Source organism: Rousettus aegyptiacus, unplaced genomic scaffold, assembly GCF_014176215.1.
Source record: "Rousettus aegyptiacus isolate mRouAeg1 unplaced genomic scaffold, mRouAeg1.p scaffold_m13_p_2, whole genome shotgun sequence".
Taxonomy (NCBI): domain Eukaryota; kingdom Metazoa; phylum Chordata; class Mammalia; order Chiroptera; family Pteropodidae; genus Rousettus; species Rousettus aegyptiacus.
In genome coordinates this window covers 138,563,191-138,585,144 of record NW_023416295.1, presented here as the reverse complement: position 1 = coordinate 138,585,144, position 21,954 = coordinate 138,563,191, and the positions used below count along the sequence as shown (strand labels likewise).

General features: G+C 38.8%; 1 protein-coding gene across 8 annotated transcripts in view; it reads right to left on the bottom strand.

Moving 5' to 3' along the window:
* Positions 1-21,954, bottom strand: part of LOC107514213 (maltase-glucoamylase, intestinal) — a 177,340-nt gene that overhangs the window by 68,011 nt on the left and 87,375 nt on the right. For all 8 annotated transcript variants that reach the window (XM_016151710.2, XM_036236620.1, XM_036236622.1 and 5 more), the window contains 2 exons: positions 21,255-21,320; positions 3,503-3,702 (listed from right to left, as the gene is read on the bottom strand). In XM_016151710.2, the coding sequence (XP_016007196.1) occupies positions 3,503-3,575 (73 nt within the window). In that variant the 5' untranslated portion in view covers positions 3,576-3,702; positions 21,255-21,320. The remainder of the gene's footprint in view (positions 1-3,502; positions 3,703-21,254; positions 21,321-21,954) is intronic.

Genomic DNA, 21,954 nt, shown 5'->3' with positions numbered 1-21,954 from the left:
ACTATCTACCAAATTACATATATTTTCACTCTTTGACCAGAAATGCTATTTCTAGGAATTTTTCCCAAAGATCCACAAAGATCTTTAGTGAGGCATTATTTATAATGGCAAATAATGTACCAAATGTCCTTCAATAGAGGTCTGATTAAATAAATTATGGGCTCTATGGGATGTCATAAAATGGGATGAGAAAATGTCTATATATTATATAGAGTGATCTCCAGAATATATTAAGTGGGAAAAAACAAGGCCTAGAACAGTGTTTCTGAATTATACCTCTTCTATAAAAAATGGGTGGGAGATATGAATACATATTTTTATTTCTTTATAGTTTCAAATAGAAACAGTAGGAAGATAAAACAAAAATAGCAACATATTGGGGAAAAAAGAAACAGGGTGAAGAAGACAAGGATTGTTCTTTAGCTATATCTTGTTATATAGTTATTACTTTGAAATCATGTCAATGTTTTAATATAATTTTAAAGAAGACAAAATTCATTTTTTTAAAATGTTAAAAATAATTGTCGTAAGTTGAACATACACTGAAACAGATGCACCTGTTTATCACGTTGGTAGCTTGCCCCCCCACACACACAAAAATGATCTCAAATGACTTTAAAGCAAATATTTTTATATCTCTAATGATATATATTCAAGGAACAAACCAAAAGAATTCTTAGCAAGGATCCAGTGGTCTTATTGTTATTATAAATATTAATGTTATCTTGAAACTATTGTGAATATATTGTAGGTAAAGCCAGTAATTATGTTAATATTTTTAAGAAACAATATTTCAGCATAAGAAAAAAATGTAACTATAAAAATTTTTAAATAATTTAAAACTCAGTAATCTTAATTTGATTTGAAAATATTAGCATGAAATGAGGATTAATCATTCCCTTTTATAAATATGGATATTTCCTAGCTCTGTCCATTGAAAAAACTGGAAACAATGACAACTCAGTTGCAAGAAGGGCCTCTATCACCAACAATAGACTTCTAATTACCATTCCTCATTAGAAGGAAAGGATTCCTTGGAGAAAAATGACTGATTCTCAATTTAGGATGATAAGAAATGTGTAAGAGAAGCCTAGAATATATTTATATACAAGAAATGAAGAAAAGCATCACATCTGCCTGGGACCAACTTGAAGTGATTCTCAACGGTATTAGATGGAACAATTTAAGCATTCAAAAGATAAATAACACTCCAATGGATAGACACAGAGATAAAAAGTATGTATGTGTATGGTTGCCCAGTCAAAAATTGAATACTGATTACACTACAAAATTAATAACTGAAGAGAAAGAAACACATAATCCTTTCTTATATGAACTCTATCTACTACAAGATTACCAAGTAGTTGATGATGAAAAGTTTTTTAAAAAATTAAATCCCAACTAGTAAATGCCTAAGAAGCTATAGAATTAGACCCTATTTTGCAAATTCTAATGAAACAATCTATATAGGTTAATATCATCATTGGGTAGTAAAATCATTAAACAGAAGTTGATGGAGACCTTTGTAATGAAGAGTCAGGCAGCCACCACGTGATCCACTGATAAATCTTAGCATCATTGAAAGTGGGAAAACAAGAGATATTATGTGCTTCCTGGAGTGATGAAATAGGAAGTTCACAGTACCATTTGTGAAGTATTCCTGTCAAAAATTATTGAATATGAACCTGTTCAAGTCTCTAGAACCAATCACCAGTTACAAGAAGTAAATGGAACAGAATATTGTAGATAGGAGAAATTTAAATGATGCCACCATGAAAAAGTAATCAGCCAAATCTGGAATGTAGGACTTCCTTCAAAACCAATGACCTGATTTCACCAACAAATCAATGGCATGAAAGGAAGGTGGTGGTAGAGGAGACTTTTGTACAATAAGAGACAATGGCCTTGAACAACCAAATGTAATGAGGAGATCTATGAACATGATTGGAAAAAAAAGTTATATCTACTTCCACTAATTCTAACTAAAATTTAGCACTGCCTTCAATTATAAAGTAGACAATAAATCATAGCAGCATTCAAAGTACACATCACTTTATCACAAACAGATGTCAGATACTTCAAATATTTTTGTATCACATTATAGTCATACACACACACACACACACACACGTGTGTGTGTGTATCTGATAATGTTGTTTAAATTCACCATAATTTGAAAATTATGGTAGTGTTGAGACAAGATGCTTGATCTTGTTATTTAATGCATTAATAAAGAAGTACATATATCGGTGTATCACGATTTAAAAAAAATATTTTGATAAGAATTCTTCAATATAATTAGTTTCATCTGCAATCCTATGTATTCTACTTTACGCACTTAAAAATGCTTCTAAGAAAAAGATGCTATACTTCACCAGACTGCCCATAGGCATAGATTGCTGTGCCCACAGGCACAGAAACACTCATACATACAAATGCTCAGGACTTCTCTAAAACTGTGTGTACCCGCCTACCACTAGGAGAAACATCACATATGCCCAGGAGTATGGAAATTGCAATTAGACCACACTGCTCTTTATATCACATGATTGAATCAGTCCTTATAATTTTTCACAATATGCCAACTCCAACAAATAGAAAACTCCATTATCTCACTCTCATTCCTCAAAATTAAAACCAAGCAAATAATATGATTAAATAAGCAACTTTATGCATATATATCTAGGCACCATTCTAGCTTCTCCTCAATAGTATGTCGGATCATTCTGTACTCAAGTTATTATTTTATCCAATCTGTCCACCTGAGCTTTCCATTTGGTTTTCCCTGCTTGCCACCAAAGGTCTCATGACTGCCCTGCTATCCTTGCAGAGTTCTCCTTCCTTCTTCCACACCAACTGCAGGGATTTGCTCCTGGGATCGACCATAGCTCTGGTGCCTTAGGATCTGTATAACTTTAGGTAAGCCACAAATTTTCTATACTTCAGTTCCATCATATTTAAAATAGTAATAATAAAGCTTAAGCTTATACGTTCTGATATAACTCCCTCTTCTGATCGCTATTTAAGCTAATGTAGAATATATAATAATATGTGCTATGTAGATATCATGGTTAAGGGCTTGCACTGACCTTCGAGCTACATTATACAGGATCTAATCTCAGTTCAAGCACTTACTAATTATGTCCTGTAACAAAGTACTTTACTTTGCTACACTGCCATGTTTTCATCTACAAAACAGGAGTAGAAATGGAACCTGCCTCACGAGATTTTGAGAAGTTAAATCACTTAATATATGTAAAGATTTTCAGTGAGCAGCTAGCAAATCCCTCTTGGTATGCTGGCTGTTGTTTTACATATATATAGTGCTTAGAGCAATAAACTGGCATAAAACACTTAATTGCTATTATTAATAAATTGGAAAACCATCAAGGACAAGAGATAACAAACATTAAAAATTAGGTTTATTTACCATGTTTTTTTTGTATTAAGTTTTGATTAAAATTTTATTAAAGGAAAAATGATCAAAAATTAAGGTACTTACCTGCCAGAATCATGGAACAAAAACAGAGGAGTCTTATGGCCTTCATGGTCCCAGAAAAGTAACACTTGTTCATGGTATATGCAGTATTTATACAAGACAATTGGAATAGATTGTTTTGACCTTGAATTTTTTCTACAGAGCAATGAGGCCAAGAACGACTTCTTGAAAGTCTTCCCACAAGATTACCAGTGGTCGTGGCACTACCGTGTAATGGAGAGACACGAGATTAGCATACAGGTGGACTGGAGTTTAATCAAGCTCTCAGTTGGCTGTGGTAGCTGGATGTGTCATTTAACCTCTATGATTCAAGGTTTCTTTATCTGTAAATTGGATATAATACCTGCCCTGCCTATTTCCTGGGATTGGAATGAAGATCACAGTTATAACATTACCATAAGAAGTCAAATGTCATTGAAAAGTCAGCTTCTCATTTGACATGACCTAGGTCCCTTGACTGACTAAGGGAACTAAGGACTAGGTAAAAGAATTTGCAAATGAATTACAATTTTTTTCTTTCCAGACTTTAAAATTTCCAGTTCTGTCAGTGCTTTAAGCTATTCCTAGCTGACGCAAAATTTCAATCACCATACTCTAGGGCTCAGCATGATATGTTGGCAGAAAGAGTTTGTTGGAACACTACTCAGGTTAACCAAAGACACAAAATTTTATAACCCATCAATATGGATAATCATCCCACATGTAAGCAAATGGGCAACTTCATAGGTGGTGAAATTTAGGAAGATATCTTCTAGTGTTCCTCTCATTCACAAACTAAACAAAACATGAGAATTTTTCTCCCAGCCAAAAAGTCTCAGCTTTAGGGTTATAAAGGGCTAGGAGTTGTATTTTTACTAGAAGTAATTTTAAATTAAGAAAGTGGAAAGAAAAAGCTTATTTAACTTTTTTTCTAAGTGGAAAGGAAGGATCCTGAGAGGAGAAACCAAAGGACTTTCCACAAGTCCATCTACAATAATTGATTGGATAAGTTAATTATCAGCAGGGGAAGCCCGAGATCCAGTAACAAGGGAGGGGAAAGGAGGGCAGTTGACATCAAACTGAAAAGCACAAGAAAGGAAAAAAGCAAAGACAAACTTGTCTCTCACACTTTTACAAGAGAATATCTTAATCACCTTAAGTGGGAAACTGAATCTGTTGGCAAATGTAGTGATACTTCCACTGGTAGCTTCCCAAGAACTCGGTTCCTTGTAATAAATTCTGCCTGGACACAGCGGAATTCAGAATGGAATAAAGGAATTCAGAATTCCAGCATTAAAGAGCAGGGCCCAAATCTGAACGAAAGCTGGACCACACCTCCATGATTTAAATGAGTAGACGGAAATCTGCACGTTGATTGACTACATCTTTGTACTGTTTTCCCTTTTTGAATTCCAGGTGGCAATCAAAAGCCTTAACGATCCTGAGTCCTTGGTTACAAAGCTAGGACAGAGAAGATAGTTTCTCTAAAAGAATTATGCTCCCATAGGCTACAGACATTGAAAAATCCAATAAGTTGGACATTTGCATTTGTCATTCACTTGAATATTTTTGTGGATAAACTAATCACATTTATTTTTTCATCTGAGAACCCAACCAGAACCCTTGAGAACAGTGGTCCACATTTTTATCAGAGACTTTCAACTTTGAAGCACTACTTTTCATATGGTCAATGTAAAACATCCATGTAGATAGTGCAGATGAAGTACAGGGGCTTGAATTTTAACTACTTTCCAATTATGTATATTAGAAAATGCAATAAACTATTTACATGAAAAAATATTCTATACACTTAAAAATTTGTCAAGTTCTTATATATCTGTGGTATCCATGTTCATGGATCAAAAAGTAAGACATGACATATAACAAATTTGTCTCTATAGGGAAAATGAGAGAATATTTAAAATTCAGACATAATGGGAAAAATCTTAGATACAAGAAAATCTTAAAATGATTTATTCTCAGTGTGACTAAGTAGGAAATGGTCGGTAACACTTATTATACAGTTATTCACAGCATGTAGTTTATTAAAATTTTAAGTCTGTGCTAGGGTCCAACTAAATGTGCTTTCAAAAAAGAATTTTTGAAATCTGCATCATTGGCTGAAATTCAGAAATATGCCTAGAAATATTACTTGCATATATGGTATTACATATGTATAAATTGTAACTAAGTTTCTAAAAACAAACCAAAATAATGGTAATTTGTAATAAGAGTAGAAGAAAATTATAAGACTAATAAGAAAAATTGTTCAAATTTTCCATCATAAACTTAAAATTCCAATAACTATTTAGCTCATATAATATTTTCTGTTGGATAGCAAATTGTACATAACGTATATTAATTTTCTTTATCCAGCAGGTATACTTAAAATTCTCATCTGTATTTACATATTTTAATTATTATTTCCATTTGCTAAATACATTCAAAGGGAGGACCAGATGAGTAAAAAGAAATTTATGCTATGATCATCCTTAGTTGCAACAACTTCTCTAATTTCTTAGGATAAAGAATTGCATGGTTTGTAAGCTTTGTAGACTGTTTTTAAATCACTGTTCATAATATGAAAGCCTAAGGACAAATCAGATCCCTCCCCAAAAGTTTATTAAAATAATTTATCTCGAAATTCCAATTAAAATAAAAATTTAATATCTTAAATATTTACTGTGGTACATGTTTACTAACTTGATTATAATCACCCCTTTCTGACGACCTCATCAACAGATTATGCTGATTATATAAAGCACCATATTTTTTATACAAGTTAACAGTGAGTTCTATTTTAAGCACATATAAACAGAAATCCTAATATATCGCATTTCTCATTTTTCACATTGACATATAGATCAGAAACATCCATCAATTTCTAGGGTTCAGCGTATTAAGCAGAAAAACCTGCTTGTGAGAGCATTCTGGATATTAAATCTAAATAAGAAAGATATTGAAGTGGAATATTCAGGAGATAGTCTAATGAGGAAAATAGCTGGATCTCATAATACAACAAATATGGGGAAAGAATGTCAGAGTTATATCAGTAATCGCTTCAAAATTTATCCTCAATATATGAGTGACTTGGTGATGGAGAAATAAGAAATCTGATAGGTGACAGCATTTTATTTGTCATATTCATGTAAGTAATATGATCAGTCTGGTACATATGCACATGCGTACACACATTTCTCTTTTCCAGACTATTACATAACTTAAAAATCGTCTTTATAGCATTTATATAGCTTCCATTATGGATATTTCCTAGGGATATGATTTCTTCTCAGAAAACAAATTTATGGAAGATATATTTATTCTTTCAATAAATATTACCTAAACACCTACTATGGGCCTGATGTTGCCTAGATACTGGGGACACAACACAAATCCTTCCCTCACAGACCCAGCAGGGTGATAAGTGCCATGAATGGGTAGCTCCTGGGAACAGTGGGAGGGCACAGAAGATCAGCCCATCCACAAGGCACTGCTCTGTCTAGTAACAGTCAGGGGCTTTAATTGGGTTCTAGAAAGAAGACATCAATGTATTTTTAGACAGACTCTTCATTTCACACTTAGTGCTTTCCTATTACCTTTACATTTCAGTTATAGCGGCAGGCTAAAGCTGTTGATATCCTTTGTATGTTTGTTGAATTCTCTTCAAATGTGTCAATTATTTTATCAAATAAAAATAAATGACATAGATTGAAAGTAAACTGTCATCCTTTGTCAAGTCCTAGCTGAAGAAGCAGCTATTTCACTAACATGAATTACAAATTCCATTCCAAATTTCCAATATAGGGAAAACAGAGAGGAATAGATGGATATAATAGAACATCCTTTTAGGAAGGTACAAATGCATCCTAACACAGTTCACATTTATCTTACACTAACCTGATAAGGAGGTATTATTGAGTAGAAGAGACAAATGACAACATTTAACTTTCAGCAAAAAACTACTATAATGTTTGCTGTTCTTTTACTTTTTTAAATACTTTTTCTGAAGTATATCCTGTCAGTCACTCTCACACTTGTGAAGGAAAGAGCATAATGACAACAAAAGTACATGGATCTGAGAGTTATTAACAAGAACAGCAAGTTCGCCAGCAACCCAGTTTTCAGCACTCATCCTCCCCGCCCCATCCCCCACCTCCCTAGTGCTTCTTAGTCTAGCCATGAGCTGCTTTTCCTGCAGCCCACTGGGCCCCACTGTGCTTTTCATGAACCCCATCTGCTGAGAGCAACATAAAGACAAAGATATCAGCTTAACATTTTACTTAACTATGTTACTGAAAAAATCCAACTGGAAAGTTACTTAACTCCTCCTGACCCACACCCACACCTTTATAGTTGGGAGCATTTATGAAAGGAGGAGGGAGGGAAGGAGGAAAGGAGGGAATCACCACCAGAACTTACACTCCCTGGAAGAACCATCCTGCAAGGTATCATTGAACATGTTCTATTTCACTTTCTCAAACTTAGCAATGTCCCTTCTAGACTGATATTTTAATATACTGTCCACCCTTCTCAATCCAGTAATGAATCTTTCATTCTACTCTCCAGAAAAAAAAAAATTCATTTTACTGAGCTTCAGTCAAATTTTAACCAATCATTTTCATATTTCCCTTTTCTGAGTCAAATCATTCACAGAACTCATTCAGGATCATTCTCCAAAGATAACTTTATGGAACAGGGAGTCAAATGCTTTTTTAAGTCAAAATGTATTTAGTGACACCAGGAACAGGAAGCTAGGAGAAAAGTATACCTATTTGGCAATATTCCTCCCACCAAAGCCAACTTGCAGCTTACCCATCACATCATCTAAATAAATGTTTACAAACTGATTGAGTATATTTTTATTCATCTTAGTGGAAAGGTAACACCTGGCAAACCAAAAACTACTTTCACCTGCAGGATAACTAATACTAAGAGTTAATTAGAGCCATGAATATTGCAAACTTATAATACTGACAGTCACTGATGTTCAAGTTAAAAGTCTACTTGGTTTTCCAATCATTCGCATCGTAGTTGTCATATTTGATCATTAAAGATACATTTTCCAACAGTGTCTCTCTAATCCTCCATTTCATTTGTGTTTACCCAAAGTCCCTCCTTGGGGACTTAACTTCCCCATCTATGATGTGGCAATGAATGTTTCAAAATTTTCCCCTAATCGCAATTACCAATTTTATGTTCTATTGCTTCATTTTTGGTAGTAGGACATAGTAAGAGACAGTCTGCTAAACGAATTCTTGACAAGTCACGTGAGTCCAAATGAGTGTGCCTCTCAACCATGTTTCACCTTAATCAATAATAATAATAATAATAATAATAATAATAATAATAATACTAGCCCCAAAGTGTGACTACAGTGACATTCCGGAACACTCGCTTCCCTTTTCCCCAACAGTGCACACTGCAAGGAGCTCATTAGTCTACCTCAGTAGAGGGACTCTAAAGAAATGTTTTTGTTTTTATCACAACATTATTAGAGTAAAAATTTAAATTACCAAATATCCAACAGCAAGAGAAGAGCTAAATAGATTATGGTGCATTAATATGAAAGATGATTTTACTATTAAAATCTATCTGTAAATACTTTTTAATAACTTGGGAAATATTTATAATACATCTTTAACCAAAAGTAGGGTTTAGTATAGTTTACAATAATCCAAATTTGTAAATTCATGTGCATAATTTTCTTTGAATGAACATTTTGAAAAAAATACAAATGTATTTCTAACTTCTAACCACAAAAACAGAAAATAAGTGTTTTTATTGAGAAAGGTACTTTGTTTTAGTATTGCTTTTCCAATCCTTCGTTAGAAATCCCAGAAGCAGTATAACAGTCAGTATATATAAAGTACATTTGGGGTATATAAAAAATAAATCCTTAAAAAAATAGGACTCACCAAAGGTTTTTATTTCAATGACCTCTGGCCAGAAACTATGAAGGCAAAGACTTTTAACAGGTAGACTTATTAGGTAAGGAGAAAAAGTTGCAATGGAAAAAAAGGAAGGTTATTTTCTAGTCTGGTGAAAGGTTGAACAGCATTCATTATTTTACAAAAAGAAATTGCCATTAGCACCTTTATTAATTAAGCACTCTATCAGCTGAAGTGAAGACTTGATACTCCCACGGACATCATTCAGTGAAATTTCTCACTAGGGCAGGCAAGCCCTTGTTAGTAAATCAAAGCCGTGGCAATTCACATATATGTGTGAAAGTCAAGATTGTCACAGTTTAATGAGGTAAAAGCAGAGTTACAATAAAGTGAGAAGACCTTAATTCAAACAAAAGATTTCAGTTTAGCTAAGCAAATACAACACCAAACCCTGGTGTGGATGTGGAGCAACAGAAACTCATTCAGTGCTGGTGAGAATGCATATTCGTGCAGCCACTTTGGAAGACAGTTTGGCAGTTTCTGACAAAAACTAAAATATCCTTACCATATGATCCAGCAATAGTGTTCCTTGATATTTATCCAAAGGAGTTGAAAACATGTCCAAACAAAAACCTCACATCAGCACATGAATGTTTATAGCAGCTTTATTCATAATCGCCAAAACTTGGAAACAACCAAGATGCCCTTCAATTAGTTAATGGATAAACTCCGGTACATCCAGGCTATGAAATGTCATTCCATGCTAAAAAGCCACGAAAAGACATGGAGGAAACTTAAATGCTTATTACTAAGTAAAAGAAGCCAAGCGGAAATGGCTACATACAGTATCATTCCAACTATGCAGCATTCTGAAAAAGCCAAAACTATGGAGATAGTGAAAAGATCAGTGGTTGCCAGAGGTTTGGGAGAGAGGGACGAACAGACAGAGCACAGGGGATTTTTAAGGAAGGGAAACTATTCTATATGATACTCTAGTAGTGGATACATGTCATTACACATTTGTAAAAACCAATAAAACATACGATACAAAGAATGAACCCTATTGTTAAATACAGACGATAATAATGTATCAATATAGGTTTCATCTATTATAACAAATGTACCACTTGTAGTGTGGGATGTCGGTGGTAGGGCAGGCCATGTGCGTGTGTGCGTGTGTGTGTGTGTGTGTGTGTGTGTGTGTGTGTAGAAGGAGAGAAGGGAGTATATGGGAACTTTCTGTACTTTCTGCTAATTTTGCTGTGAATCTAAAATTGCTCTAAAAAATAAAGTCTATTAATTAAACAAGGAAAAGCAATGGGCTGATCTATGGGACTCTGAAGCCTGTAAAGGGCATGCATGGTGTGCCTGAACACGCTGCCTAAGCTGCCTTATTGACGAAGGGGTCTGACAGCATCTAAAATATGCTCATGCCAGTGACTGAAAGGAGGTTAGCAGGCAGTAAACATACCAGGTGGCTCATTTTTTAATATAATTAAAATATTGAATATACACAAAGCCAAAACCACAAAATAATTTAATGTGTTAGTGAACTATAAATAAAAACCAGAAATAAACTGAGGAAGTGAAAGAGCAAACAGATTAAATCCAATTCTTAAAATCAATATCTATCATAGAGAAGAGATTTAAGCACTTTTGCATTTTAATGCTAATAATTTCTGTTGCCGTGTCCTATGGATTTCTATTGACTGGGGAAAATATCAGACATAGAAATTTTTAATGGCAAAAAATAGATTCTGTTTACCTCACCTCAGCACATTTTAAAAATAAAGGTGAAAGGGCATTTTTTTATATGAAAGAGCAAAATTCATTTTCTCTGTAAGACTGTTGACAGCTTTTATTTTTCATGTAGTTTCACTTGATTCAACTACACCAAACAATGCTTCTGAGCTCAACTTTTCCAACTTTTCTTTTCTATAAAAAGAAAAGTTCACGCTGATTCTTAGTCATAGCTTTGAATTCATACTTGTATTTTTCCTGTATACCCCTTATAGTAAAAGGAAAATTTTCAATTCTTTGAGGAAAAGAAAAGTCCGTTTTCTATTTTTTAAACCAGTATCATCAAACAGAATTGTGAGGCAGCAAGCTGTATTAAAAGTATATGGGAACAAAAGAGAGACCAATAAAAAGATAAAATCAATTAAATAAATTCTAAATAAAAATGTGGAACACAAAAGCAGTCAATGTAATTTCAACAAACATTTCAATCAAGGCTTGAAAAAAAGAAAAAGCTTTGACTAGCCAATCTAGACAGAAAAATATGCTCTGGCACTGAAGGATAAAAGAAGTAATTGTCACTGCTTTGGGAACTTATGGAACTTTTAAGATTTTGAACCAATATAAGTCAGTTCTTTGAAATTAACAAAGACTTATTGAGGCCACAGATGAGACTGCACTGAAAAAGATGCAAAAAGAACAAATTTGTTCATTTAACAAGCATCTTCTAGTATTAGGCCTTCAAAATTCTTCAATGAACATTACAGACCCCCATTCTCTCACCGCCCCCTCCCCACTGCCAAAAATAAAATAAAATCCGTGCTATGGGTAAAGGTTATGTTCTATTTGGAAGAAGGCAGAAAATGAGCATTAAACATAAATTGTGATATGTCAGAGTTGAAAATGCTATAGCATAATAATGGAGCAGAGTAAGGGTAAGTGAGATACAGGTATTGGGATGAGGAAAGAGAGGATTGCAATTTACACGGGTGTGTCCAGGGCAGGCTGTATTAAGAAGGGGACATCTGTGCTGAGATCTGAAGCTGGGAGGAAGGGAGTCCTTGTAAACAGCCTGTGCAAAAGTCTGAGGCTGGAGCATGCTTGATGTGGAGCGGGAGGGTCCCAATTCAGAACATTTACAGTTACTGGAAAGGCCAGACATGCACTCTTAAAATAAGAGATCAGCTAAGGACTAAACACAAAAACAAACATGATCAAGTTTCAAAAAAAAATGAAATAGAGTAAATCTCAGAGGATTTCTGAAAGTACTGAAGAAGAGATGAGAGTTTAAATGGTCCTTGAAATGTTTCTAAGGTTTTTCTTCCTATGGGAATAAAGTCAATGATCATAAGCACTTTTAAAAGTTACAAAGCAGTTACAAAGATGAGAGATCACATCCTACTAAATGTTTAAAAACAGAAATGTTAGATTATTCTCAAGTCTCTTGCATTCTAAAATAATTCAGCCGTATTCCACGCAACCTCTCTAGCAAGTGGCCTAGTCATGTCTTCCAGAAAGTGAAATGTACTTTGCTGTTCTTTCCCACTCTTCTTCTACATGCCTTACTCCACTGAATGCTGGCTTAACTCTCACAGTTCCTCAAACACTTATGTTGTTTGCATATCCAATGTATACATTTTAGTTATTATTATTATTATTATTTGCTTATTTTGTATTTGGTATGATTAAACATGGCCACCCTGCAATTTTCTTCTCCTTTGGTTTGTCTGTTTCTCTCTTCCTACTATTTTGTTCTCTCTTCATCCATCAGTTCCATAAATACAAGGCTAAGTTCTCAGCTCCCAGTTTTCCTCAGTACTGTCCTCAATATCTCTTCTCCCATTCTTTCTTGAAGTTATTACTCAGACCAGGGTTTCACTCTACTATTCCACCTAATATACTAGGTAACAAATAGCTCCGTTTTCCAAACAACTTGAGTTGTCTCTAGTTTTCACAATGTAATAATGATAGGGCTCCTTTTCATTTTTATATTTGCTATCCCTATTTGGGTAACAAAATATTCAGTCCCCCTGTCTCTGACTTCCACTGAAATGCTCACGGTCATTTCTCAGTGCTTCAGATCTCATACTGTATTCCAAGGCTCCCTGAAGTACCACAGCAAACTCACGGGGCCCCAGGGGATATTTTAAAATTTCGAGAGAAACACACCTCTCAAACGCAGCACAAAGTACTAGTTCGAGTTAGTTCACAGTTTCAATGGTAGACTGCACTGCTCTCCTTCAGCGATGTCATACTTTTGCAAAGCTGGGTTTTTGGTGTTTGTTGCAATAAAAAGTAATCACTGCAAAAATCATCGTGGAACAGGACATCAGTGTGCCGACGACCAAAGAGATTCCAAGGTTTAGAAGTTGTGCAGTGTCCAACAGACACACACCTCCCATTAGAAAGTAACTGCGGTTATTTCAGAATGAAATTAAATATTAGGGTTTTTTCCTAATATTTAGGGAATATAATTTAGTAAAAATAAATGTGTTTTCAACTTTCCTAAGTTGATAGGACACAAATAGTTATTAAGTTGTTTGGGCAAAGCCACTGAATAAGTAAAACTGATCGGTATTTCTTTCAGCCTAGGATGGCCATACAAATGTGTTGAGACACTAAGGGTGACAAGAACCAAGAAGTTTGGGAGCCTCTGTCTCAGTTATTGTCATAACTGACATCCGCAGCAGGTGGCACAGTTGATCACTCCCTCCTCCTCTTCATGATTCCTTCACTCAGCTTCTGGGACGCACACTTTCTTCATTTTCCTTCTATCTTACTGGTCCCAGCCTTTAATCTCCTAGTAGTTTTCTACTTCTTCTCCTGAAACTCTTAACATTAGGGTACCCCAGGACTCATGCCTTGGCCTTCTTCTTTTCTCAATCCATAATCTCTCATCCAGTCTCATGGTTTTAAAGACCATGTATGTATGAACAACTTACAAATTTATATCTCCAGAATAGACTTCTTCCTTGAATCTGCACTCAAATCCAACTACCTTGACCACACTTGCACCTGGATGTGAAATAAGCACTTTAAACTTAACAATCCCCCAAAATACTTCCTTTCTCCCCATTCCCTGCCCCACCAAAAAACAAACAAACAACAACAAAAGACTTTTATTTCAGTACAGGCAACATACTACTTGATGATAAGGCTATGAAACTTGGGGTCATCTTGACTCCCCCTTTCTTTTAAATGCTACCAATCCAACTGTCTACCTTTAAAATATATCCAGAATTTAGTCTCTCAGAACTCTGAAATAGCCTCTTAACAATCTAAAACTTTCTCTTTTACTGTATGCGTTCTCAACAAAGCAGCCAGAATGATCTTTTTAAAATATTAAGTCAGATATCATTACACTCTATTTAAAATTCCCAAAGACATAACAGTTGACTTAGAGTCAAAGTCAAAGTCCTTGGCCTACATAGGGCCTTCATCTGAACATCTACCCCAGCCCTAATCTCTGAGTTCATCTACCATCATTATTCTCACTCACTCAAGCCACACTAGTCTACCTGATGATCCTTGGAAACAACCTTGCCTTAAACTCTTGTACCACCTATTCTCTGCTTGGAATGTTCTTCACTCACATAAGCACTTGCTATCTCCCCATTTCTTTCAAATCACTTTTACTGGACCACCCTATAAAATACTGCACCCTCTACCCTACCTCAACCCACAAACCCAATCCCTTTTGCCCAAGTCTTGTTTATTTTATTCAATGTCACTTCTTATATTCTAACATTCTATATAGTTTACTCTTATAACAGTGACTATATACTGTCTTTAAGCCCTGGAGGCTTGGGGATCACTATTTTGTTCACTCTAGGTGCATAGAAGAATTCCTGGAACGATAGCTAGTCACTAATTATACGTTGAGGAATGAATGAATGAATATGCATGTGAACTTGGGAGTTATCTCATATATTTTCAAGGCTTAGTCACTATGTACATTCTCCAATGATTCTCAAATTTTAACTCCAACCCAGAACTCTCCCTAGACTCAAGTATGTATATATTCATTTGCTTACTAGAAATTTTCCCTTAGTTGTTCCAATGTTTCAGAAAGGAACCTCACACTTAAACTTGCCACATTGCCTTATGCATTAATTATCTTAAGCTGCCATAAAAAAATACCACACACTGAGTGCCTTGAATAACAGATATAGTTCTGGAGGCTACAACATCAAGGTGCCACCAGGGTTGGTTTCCAGAGAGACCTCTCTTCCTGGCTTGCAGACTACCAACTTGTGTCTTCACATGGTTTTCCTCTGTACAGAGAGTGAGTGTGTGTGGGGGGGGGAGGGGGGACAGGGTTGGGGGAGGGGGAGGAACGTATCTCTTCCTCTTCTTAAGGATACTAGTCGTATTGGATTAGGGCCTCACCCTTATGACCTCATGTAACCTTAATTACCTCTTTAAAGGCCCATTTTATTTACAAATATGATCATATTTGGAGTTATGGCTTCAATGTATGGATTTGGGGGTGGGAGGGATACACAATTCAGTCCATAACCCTCTGTATTTCCTATTTTCATGAATGAAAGATTAAGAATGTCATTAGCCAAGCCAGAAATCTGATACTTATCCTGGACTTTTTTTTTTCATCCTCATTAGCTACATCTAATGAAAGCTCAGGGGCCAGGTTCTCAGGGTGTCCCTGCTCCTCCCCTACGTCCTCCCTGCTCTCAGCTGAGGATTCACCTGGCCTGGCATCTGTCAGGGCCCCACCAAGGCCCCAGGCCCCAGGCTCCTTCTCCAGGTGCTGCCCCCAGCCCACCCCTACCAGCCACACCCTCGATCTCCTGCCCACCCAGCTGGGCTCAGAGCAGCTGGATTCCTTCCGGGAATGGCTCAATCCCAGGTCCAAAGACCATCTGGGTTCCAGCCAGAAACATTTTCAACCCTGAACCTCCAGTCGAGCTGGGGGCTGCACAGCCCCAATGCAGCCTGTGTCTGGGGATTCCCCGGTGCATACCGCCTGCGGTGAGATTTGTAAGTAGGTACCTCAAGAATTTTTGGTGCCTCCTTAGACAATACATGGCATTGCCACATTGATTCCTCTGATAAGGAGATGAGAGAGGTTAGGCCATTAGCCTAAAGCTACGCAGCAAATCGGGACTTTGGGCCAGTCACAGCTTGGCAAGACCTCGGCTTCCTTCCCTGTAGAGGACGGAATGACATCTGGACTATGATGGGGAAGGAAGAAGTGAGGGACCACGACGTGAGCACAGAGGTGGAAGAGTCACGCTTCCCTGCCCTCAGAAGCTCAGGCTCCAGGGATGAGGAAACGGGGACCTTGACTTCCAAAGTGAGGGGCTCCAAGACAGGGAGCGAGGGGGTCAGAGGGTACCCAGGCCAGTCAAGGGATCATCGAGGACTTCCTGAGTGAGGGGCTTAGGGAACCCCAGGGACCGTGCAGCTAAACCGGGGAGTGCCTTCAGCGGGGTGGGCATCAGCCCTCCAGAGGCCAAGGTTATGGCCAGACCAGGGCAGGAAGCCCTCAGGGGGGTTCAGGAGGGGCTTTCTGGGCAGAAGTGGAGGTGGGGATCCTCAAGGCAGAGAAAGAGGTCAGGGCTTGGCCCTCGCCAGCAGGTGATTCCTCCTGGCCAGTTCCTGCCCTGCCCAGAAAGGCACCCCCACCCCAGCCCCAGGCCTTCCCTGCCACCAGCCAGTCGTCAAGTCTGGGCTGCCCGATGCCCCCGGGGGCTGACTCATGTCCGCTGGCTGGGCCTGGCTGGAGGGCGGGGGCAGACCCCACTCCATGCTTGACCTTATCAGGCCTTGCTTGTGCCCAGCTGCCTGGGCGTGGGCAAGGCCTCAGCACTCCCCACTCCCTCCCTGTCGTGGCTGAGCAGAGCCTGCAGGAGCTCACGGGAGCCCAAGGCAGGGATGGGCAAGCAGGGCAGTGGCCCAAGAGGGAGGTCACCAGCTTGGCTGGGGTGCCCTGCGGGGCTGCCCATCAGCCCCCTGTCCCCTGGGACAGGGCTGGGCATGGCTATTTTTAGTTTCCAAAGGAGGACTAGTGGGACGTGGATATAGCAGCTGCTCCAAGGAGGCTCTTCACCGCTGCAGTCTGCCTCTGGGCAAGAGCCTGCACATGCATGAGCACACCATGCCCTCGGCGCTCATCCAGATACATGAGCACCTGCGTGTGAACATATCCACGAGTGGAGGCGTATACACGGCTGTGCACCAACACACAAGCACAGGCAGAGACGCTCCCACTCATACCCACAGACATATGCACAGGTACTCACGTGTGCACAGACATGCACACACGCACCTCGTACAGGCCCATCAAAACACACAGCGGCTCGCACCGCAGGCCCACCCAAGTGTGCACTTGGGGTGCTCAGGCTGGCCGAGAGTCACTTAGCTACATAAGCACTCCCAGAGCACCCATGTGCACACATACCTTGTCCCCACTTTGGGCATTTCGACCACTTGTTGCCCTTTTGATGATGACTTTATGGCGGTCCCAGCCCAGTGGCTAGAAACAGGCCAGGACCATCACACAGTGGGACCCATGTCCTGGCCGTGGGCAGAACAGAGGTCTATAGGTGCACAGAGGAGGCGGCCGCTCAGCCTGGGGTGCTCAGGGAAGGCTTCCTGGAGGAGGAAGCTCCTGAACTTTTTAGTGCCTATGAACATAACAGCAGTAATAGTTGACGGTCATAATAGCTACCATTTACCAAGCACTCACACTACGCCCTGCCCCCACCATACATCATTTCATTTCATCCTCTCAGCACCTTATGGGGCGAGTACCATCACAATTTGCAGATGAAGAAACTGAGGCTGAGAGAGGTCTCAGCCCAGAGCTGGTGGGACTGACCCCAAAGCCCATGTTCAGGCACCGGTAGTGACTTTGTTGGCCATGGGGGTATCCAGTGTTCTATTGCTATATAACAAAGGATCCCAAAATTTAGTGGCTTGAAACAAGAGTGGGCTTTTGTCTTGCTCACAGGTCTGTAAGTTTAGCAGGGCTGAGGCGGGAAGGCGCATCGTTGCTCGAGGTGGCATCAGCTGGGGCAGCTCAGCTGGGGAGTAGATGACCCATTAGCTTGTTGGGGTGAGAGCTGGGGCCTCTGTTCTTCTCCACGTGGCCGTTCCATGGGGCTGTTGGGCTTCCTCACAGAGTGGCGGCTGAGTCCCAAGAGCAAGCATCCTCAGAGGGACATGGAGGCTGCAGTTTTCCCGGCCTGGGTCTAAGCTCTGACCCACCATCACTTCCATGTTATTCAAACATCCACGGAGCCCAGATTCAAGGCAGGGGACACAGACCCCTCCCCCCACCTTCAGTAAGAAGAATGTCAACTAATTAGAGCTTTGTGTCCTTGGACAGGATGGGTCCAGTCTGAGCCTCGGTTTCCCTTACTCATTCACTTTTCTGCTTGCCTCCTGGGGTACATGAGGAAGAATACATCTCGAGTGGAAACTGGGGGCTGGAGCCAGCAGAGGGGGGAAGGTCTGGGGACAGGGTTCTTGCTGAGAAGAAGGAGGACAGGGCAAGCGGCTCCTAATGCAGGAGGTGACCTTGGCCAAGTCCTTTCTTCACTTTCGGCCTTGGTTTCCCCATTTGTGAAACGAGGGGTTGGGATCAGTGAGTGCCCAGGACGCTGGGAGGCCTCGAATGGGTGAGTGGGTCATTGGTGTTGCAGGGAACCTCCCTTTGTCCTCACCATGCCTCAGGGTGCTCAGCTCACAACCCCAGGAAGGCGCTGGGCTGTGAATGTCAGCCGGCCGTCTCCAGTGAAAGGGAAGACTTGTAATCTGGAGGTCAGAGGACCCCAGGCGACCTCCAGCCTGGTCAGCCGGGGCAGGCGTGGGACGAAAAAAAAAGTCCAGGATAAGTATCAGATTTCTGGCTTGGCTAATGACATTCTTAATCTTTCATTCATGAAAATAGGAAATACAGAGGGTTATGGACTGAATTGTGTATCCCTCCCACCCCCAAATCCATACATTGAAGCCATAACCCCAAATATGATCATATATGTAAATAAAATGGGCCTTTAAAGAGGTAATTAAGGTTACATGAGGTCATAAGGGTGAGGCCCTAATCCAATACGACTAGTATCCTTAAGAAGAGGAAGAGATACGTTCCACCCCCTCCCCCAACCCTGTCCCCCCCCCCCTCCACACACACACACTCACTCTCTGTACAGAGGAAAACCATGTGAGGACACAAGTTGGTAGTCTGCAAGCCAGGAAGAGGGAGAAGTTGGCTCTTCTCTGGACAGGAGCTCCACATTATTAAAAGATCTGAGCCCTAGGGTGAGAGAGACGCTGGTCCTGTTGCCGTGTTACACAATCCTGTGAGGATGATGCCTGGAGACTCAACACTGCTCCTCCGTTCAGCTCAGAACTAGACACCTGGGTAGCAGTGTTATTGGCAGGGACGAACCTAAATATTGTCCTTTTTTAGTAGCATCCATTTCAAGGGGAGGGAAGCCTAGATATCTGAAAACTTTGTACCCTGGGTGACTCCATGCTTTTTCATTTTTATTTTCTTCTCTTTGTCTTTGTACCTAGTGAATGGGTCACTTCATTTTCCAGATTCATGTGTTAAGTACTGCTCAATTCTATTAAACCATGCAAATACCTAAAGTTAGACCTGGCTTCAATGCACATTATAATTCACATAAAACTCTACCCAAGTTAATTACAAAAAAAAAAAAAAAAGGAAGAAGAACTAAGTAACACTGAATATAGTTTCCATGGCTTTTCGGTCTTTGTTTTTTTATTTCTTCTTCATATAATAACCTCATAGGGCTGTTGAAGAACCACCTAAAAAAATCTGAACCCTATATTTTCCCAAGACTCAGCTCAGTGAGTTTCAAATGATCATATCTACCAATGAAAACACAAGTAACTAGTAATAATGTGAAAGACAGTCTTGAAAAATTATATATGTTGACACTCTCAGGTTAAAATGAATGCACTTCTGAGCATACGCTGGCTTAATATTTTTAAATCAATTTTACAATGTCCTAAGCATATTTTGTTAAACATGCACCATTGATTTTGAACTTAATATACTATATTAAAGCTTTTTAAAAATGTAAGTTTTAGAGTGTTTATTCAATTAAAAATTATGTGCATCATTGAACATTTACTTAAAGTTTTAAAGTCATAAGGATAAAAATGGCTAACCTATAAGAATTCTAAAAAGTCATAAAAATTTAAGAAACATTTTAGAAGAGATCAAATAGATGATTGTCAGACTAAAAGAAACACTAAAACAATTAAGAGAGAATACAAATAGAAAGAGAAAAATGATTATAAACGAGAACACAGAAGTACTGTATGTAACACAAATAAAGTATCAGAGTGAAATAAATCTCATAGCACGTGTAAACACAAATCATAGGAAATGTGTTAGAGCTGTGATTACTGCAATGAACTGTCACACATTGCTATTGCCATAATCATACCATTTCATATGTGTTTTTCATATTTGGAGAAAAATAATTCTCATTTATTAATTTTTTCAATGTATACTTTTGTACTAGTCAGGGTAGACTTATAAGAACAAAACAAAGGAAGATAAGAAAACCACAACCAAATCTCTGTGGCTTCAGAAATAAAAGTTTCTTTTTCACATATCGTAGTCCAATGTAAATCACACATATATGCGAGTGTTTGATACATAATAGGCAATGACTATGTTGAAAAGACTGAATGAATAAATAGAGGGAAAAGGAGAAAGAGGAAGGAACTGAATTTATCTGTTATTATAGGAAAAGGCCTTGTTAGTCAGCTTGGGATGTTATAATAAATTACCATAGACTTGGGTGGCTTAAACAACAAACATTTATTTCCCACAGCTCTGGACACTGAGAAGTCCCAAATCAAGGTTCCCGTAGATTCAGTGTCTGTTAAGAACCATTTGCAGACAGACACCTTCTTACTGTATCCTCTTCACATGGCAGAGTGTGTGTGAGAGAACTCTAGTCTCTTTCTCTTATAGGGATACTAATCCCATCATGGGATCCCTATCCTCGTGACCCCATCTAAACCAAATTACTTCCCAAAGGCCTCACCTCCAAATACCATCACATTTGGGGATTAGGGCTTCAACATAAGAATTTGGGGGTGATACAAACATTCAGTCTATACCAAGTTCGCTTTGAGGTACTCACACAGTCTCCACCACACAGCTCCTTTAGGGTCTTCCTCAGCTCTTCTGGTAGTGATCACATCTATGACTGAGGGAGAAGAGGGGTGCAAAAGCTAGTTAGTTCAGTCTAACACAGGATACTAATGGGAACAAATCTCATGGCCAGGTTGGTCAAGACTTTAACAGGCCTATATCACAATTCAAGCTCATGTTCTGCCCAGGTTTGCCTTTCCCTCCTACCCTCCACAAGCGTTGCTTCCTAGTAAGCATTTTGTACCTCAGATTCCATCTTACTGTAAGCCAATCTGCAATAGCTGAATAAGAAACAAGTGCAAGTAGAAATTAGAGACCTACTCCATCGCACAAGACAACATGATTTAGATAGACATTTGAGCTCCTCAGAAGGAATGTCATATTCCTACTTCTTTTTCTGGTCTGAAACATTATCTCCCTATAGTTTCATGGGATACAAAGATTTTGCCCATTTACAAGTTTCACTGAAGGCTGTTAATAGCATCTCCTAGGATTAACCATACTCAGTGTTTGGATATCATCCCAATTAAATGAACTAAAGCAATTTAATAATTGCATTTGTAACTTTGAGTTAAAACTCCTTTGTGCTCTACTGTTGTTGCTATAATACTGTTGCTCTGTCTTCTATTGGTATCAAATCCACCCTGCTGTCCAAGCTTAGCCAAGTCAATCGCTCTCACTGTTCCATC